General features: G+C 46.7%; 1 protein-coding gene across 1 annotated transcript; it reads right to left on the bottom strand.

Annotated features, from left to right (window-relative positions):
- Positions 1 to 252: 252 nt before the first annotated feature.
- On the bottom strand, positions 253 to 4,719 carry LOC131761830 (homeodomain-interacting protein kinase 3-like). Its single transcript, XM_059072976.2, is given in 6 exon segments — positions 253 to 1,142; position 1,314; positions 1,352 to 2,950; positions 2,952 to 3,161; positions 3,163 to 3,916; positions 3,919 to 4,719. Coding segments are annotated over 6 exon segments (3,555 nt in total). The 5' UTR covers positions 4,463 to 4,719; the 3' UTR covers positions 253 to 695.
- Positions 4,720 to 5,228: the final 509 nt, after the last annotated feature.

Below are 5,228 nucleotides of genomic sequence, written 5' to 3'. Positions count from 1 at the left end.
TCGTACCACACAAAACCAAAAATGAACATTACTCCATCAAAGGAAACTAAAGAGTAAGTCTGAACTTTAAGTGCTGCAGTCCTCAACATTTATATATAGTAATAACATTAACAACCTCAAATATTTAAGGCACTATGTGTGGGAACGGTTTACAATGCAGCTGAGATTATTAGAACAACATTTAAGAGCAAAGTCTAGGCAACATTTTGCCCATGCAAAGACACATGCAAATGTAAAGAACAATAGCTCAGTTTCTTAGGTAAGTGACCCAACATTTATACACTAAGACACAGATAATACAATTCACTTGTATGCTGTAATTCTGACATATGTGCATCTGTTGCTCTAAGTCTGTACACAGAATGGCTTCCCAAATATAGACGTGTCTTGCACTAGTTAGAAGGCAATTTTATAAAAAAAAATAGAGGGAGCAAAACTGGACTTCTGCTCCCATAAGTCACCTGCCTAGAGTTACTACATAAGAAGATAACATGACCAAAGACAAGTTATACCAAATGTGCAAAACACATTAAAAGTGAGGTTTTTTTTAAAGCTCAAAGTTGTTTAAATTGCACCCAAGTCTACATGATTCAAAAATAATTTTCTTGTGCCATGGCTAATATTTATTAAATACCATGTTTTATTTTTAATCAAATGTTTATATCATTGAGCTTCCTCAATATACTCTTGAATTTTCACATATATGGATACTGGCTGAGTTTGGTTGGACTCAGTGGAAATCCAGTATATGCAGGTGATGCTGCAGTGTAAGAATGTGGTGGGAAGATTGGTTTGTACTGAGTCTGATGAATGGTTGGGGATGGTAACAGATGGGGATTTATGCCCACTGGGACTTGGTGAACCATGCCACTGGGATGGGAGATATTATAAGTTGGATGCTGTAACATAGGTCTTGAGGTACACGGAGAGGCTAAGAGGTGGGCCACTGGGGCAGCACTGCTGAGGGCAGCTGGTGATGGGTATGAAAGTAGAGTAGGCTGTCCTCCGAGGTGCGTATTTCCAGCCAGATGGGCGTGCACAGCTGTGTGATTAGGACTTCCATGAGAAAGAGTGAATGGATTACTAGTAACACTAGTAGGGATATAAGCTTGCTGCCTTTGATGTCCAAAGTTTCCATTCCACTTTTTTTTTTTTTTTTTTAATTAGCGGTACGCGAGCCTCTCCCGCTGCGGAGCACAGGCTCCGGACACGCAGGCTCAGCGGCCATGGCTCACGGGCCCAGCCGCTCCACGGCATGTGGGATCTTCCCGGACCAGGGCACGAACCCGTGTCCCCTGCATCGGCAGGCGGACTCTCAACCACTGTGCCATCAGGGAAGCCCCCATTCCACTCTTGATGCCCAGATCCAAAGTGCTGAACCTGACTGAAGTTCAAATGCTGCTGCTGGAATGCTGATGTCAATTTTTGCTGACGATTACCTACCGTGGAAGGCTGGTTTAATCTTCCAGGAGCAGATTGTCCTTTTATTAATGGCTGGCATATAGAATCTGTGTTTGCCATATGCTCATCGGCATTTAATCCATTTTCTAGTCCCATTCGTGGCACCACAACAGTACAAACAGCTGGTTTGGTTTCTGTGTCAGCAGAGGTTACCAGTTCTGTATTTTGATGAGTATCTGCCACAAAACTGCTCTCTGCAAACGGACTGCCATATCCTGAAGAGTCTGATGTTGGAGAGCCATCCACAGTATCACAACTACTTTCCTGTTCTTCATCTGACATACTGTTCGGTCTCTTGCAAGGGGATGGGCTGGACCGCCCTGAGGAGCTGGTACTCAGAGTACTCTCAGGACTACTTAATGAACAAATCCGATCAATATTCAAAGTGCTCTGGCAAGCTTCACAATCCAGATTACCTTTACATTCTCTGAGCGAATGTCTCTGTGACGACTCTTCCTCATCAGTGTCACTGCTAATGGTGATCACACTCACCGCTGGACTCGGGGAGTCAGCGATGATGATGGTTTGCCGCTGTTTATCTGAAACTGATGAATGAGAGTCCTGCCTGATAGAAGTTTCACAACAATTTCTTGCCTCTCCTTCTGAGTTATGATTGTCCTGTGTTTCTATGCAACTTGCTTCCTCAACATCTTTCCCAGTTACTATCTTTGGAGAAATAAATGCTGATTGTGGGATATTGGTATTCTGCAATGAATTACTCCTGTTCTGGCACAGTTTATTTTTCTTGGTGGTGGCAGGTTGAGGCCACACAACATGTGCGATGCCCACACTAATTGGCTGAGGGGCTGATAAGGTGATCTGATTGGTTAGAAGAGGTTGTGGCATCACTGAGCTGTAACGATTGCTGTGTGAAATCATTTTCCCCCAGTCTCCAAGCCTTTGTGAACCAGCCATGCCCTCAGAAGCTAATGGAATAGCAGGAGCCATGGGTGTTATCTGTTGCCAGGCAGGTACCAGCATCTGCTGTGTTCTACCAGACCATGTCTGAGAAAGAACTCCTGGTCGGATCTGTAGTGGCTGCATGGCTGGGGCCTGTGTTACAAGGGGTACTGTATTATCTACCCTTATTGAATAACTAGTGGGTTTACCATGTGTTGCAGGAATACCTTGAATAGCTGGTGGACAGATAATCAGTGTCTGCTGAAAAGCATCACCACAACCAAAATGAGCAGTTCCAGCCTGCAGAGGAATCCCATGGTGCACAACTGAATGAGCAGATGTGGTTAATGCCTGACTTCTTAATGTGCCAATTTTAGTAAAATTTGCTGTCAGATTAGCAGTACTGCTTGGAGCAACTGGTCTCAAGAGTGAAGTTTTATTGTGATTATTTGTGTCACATGAATTCGGATGGGACTTACAAATATCCATAATATGAAAACAGGACTTTACATGGTTGTTATGCGGGAAATCTGGAAGATGTTTCATATTAACAAAAGCATGGTTCAAAGTCTCTGCTGGAGTAATTCTTCAGCAACATTTTTTTCAACAGACTAACAAATTCTCTTCTATCAGCTTTCTCAGCCAAAAGATCACTTCCTTCCAAATCCATCACTGTGTTCACATGCACTATATCATCCAGACTGTTGAATATGTACTTTCTGGCTTCTTTAGACTTCATTCCTGTCTCAGCCTCATGTTCTTCCAGTGTCTTTAATCTCCAACCAGAATGAGAGATATCTTTCTCTGCAAAAAAATCTTGTGGATTTTGTACCCACATTTAACAACTGTTCTCCTGGTAAACCTTGAGTCTGAGAAATGTATCGAATCTGGTCATACTCCAAGGTTCCTGGGTAGAGAGGCCATCCAAGGAATAATTCTGCAATCACACATCCCAGTGACCACATGTCTATGGCTTCACAAAATGGCAACCCCAATATAATCTCTGGAGCTCTGTAGTACCGAGATTGCAGATATGTTGAACAAACAGTCTTTGATACGTGACTGGCAGACCCGAAGTCTATTACTTTAACCCTATATGGCTGTCGAACAGGATCCACCAACATAATATTCTCTGGTTTGAGGTCTGTGTGAATTAAACCAAGACTTTTCAATTTTTTCAGTGCAGTGGCCACTTGCTGAAGAATGGGTCGAATTACTTTTAGTGGCAGAGGATTGAACTTATTTTGTTTCAGAAAGTCATACAAGTTTTGTTCCAGCATCTCAAAGACTAAACAAGTATGGTTATGGTGCTGAAAGCATTCATAAGCTCGTACAAAGTTATATTCATCAGTGTTTTCAGTACTGAGCCTTGCTAGTATGCTCACTTCTATCTCAACTTGACGTGCATAAGAAGGGTGGTTCTTCAAAATTTTGATTGCTACAATTTCATTTGTCCCTCTTTTCCAGCATTTGACTACCTGGCCAAAAGTGCCTTGACCAAGAAAATCAAGGACTTCATAAGTAGTTTTCATGGAGCATAAGACTTCATGCTGTACTGATAGTCACCTTCCCCAGTGGTACAATTCTGTTTTGTTCCTGTGGTAGTTGTCACAACTGTCACTGGATTTCCCATGTTGGTTTGCAACATTGCAGGAAGTATGGACAACTCATCCACAATCTGCATTGCGCTATGATTATCCAACGCCTCACTCTTGCACTTCAATCCACATCGCTGGGGGCCTTCTAGGAAATTCAACCTGTGTCGCCACGCCCCAATCTGAGGTGCCTCCACTTGAGTTTGCTGCACCTGAGATGCTATAACCTTTGTAGCACCCGCAGTGCTTTTTAAAACAACAGCACTTGTCTGCAATGAAAGGTTGTGTCCTCGAGGTCTGTTAAATGGCATCTTTGTCTGAAAAGCACTACCCTTCGTGGGAGGATGAGAATTTCCAATGTTTCTACCATTCACATAGGTCCGTGGATAGTTTCTTTCCTGGAATACACAACTGCTTGGCTCTACTTTGAGTTTCTTCACACTACAAAAGGCACTTGACTGAGTTTGATAAATATACGGTGGGTAGACCAAGACTTGTGAGGCCATACCTTCCTAGAGGCCTGCGCTCTCCCCCTCTTCGGGCGGCCGCAGCCCTGAGCATGTCCGGGGTGGGTGCGGGGCCGTGTCGGGGACAGGGAGCCAGGCGCTTCAGCAGGCGGCACCACCCAGACCGGGCTCAGCCCCTCTCCGCGGCCGCTGCCATCTTGTCCTGGCGGCTGAGAGGAAATGGCGAAACACCCTCCCCCGACCGCTGCTGCTGCTGCTCTGGCTGCTGAGCGCCGGGCCCGTGTCCCTCATCTAACTTCCCGGGGATTTGGGATGGGGACGGCTTGGCTAGATCGAAGGGGTGGTGAGAGGTCAGGCGGCCGGCCTCCCCACTGCTGGGGCCTACGGGCGGCGCGCGGTGCGGGGCCCGTGGCAGTTGGGGCCCATTCCTGACGCCCCCGCCGAGAGAGGAGAAAGAAGACAACAGGGAGCGGCGGCGGCGGGGCCCGCGGCTCGGTCTCCTCAGGTCGCCGCGCTGCCAGCAGTCGTCACGGAGGCGGCTGCCGCCGGCCGCCCCACTCTCGGGCCTCTCCTCCGCGCCCGCCGGCCTCGGTCGCCGCCTCCGCAGCGCCACCGCTCGCCCGGCCGCTCTGCGCACCGGGCCCAGGCGACCCCGCTCGGCTCGGCCCGCGGCGCCTCTGTCCACTTGTTCTCTTTTGTAAAAAAAAAAAAAAATTAACAGAGCCTCAATTAAATAGAGTTGGGAGAGTAGAAGAGGGAGAACTCACAGCCTACGACGACAGCAGAGCCCAACAGGAAGGAGAGA

This window comes from Kogia breviceps, chromosome 8, assembly GCF_026419965.1.
Source record: "Kogia breviceps isolate mKogBre1 chromosome 8, mKogBre1 haplotype 1, whole genome shotgun sequence".
NCBI lineage: Eukaryota > Metazoa > Chordata > Mammalia > Artiodactyla > Physeteridae > Kogia > Kogia breviceps.
Note: the sequence above shows the minus strand (reverse complement) of the source record. Positions and strands in the feature narration are given on the sequence as shown.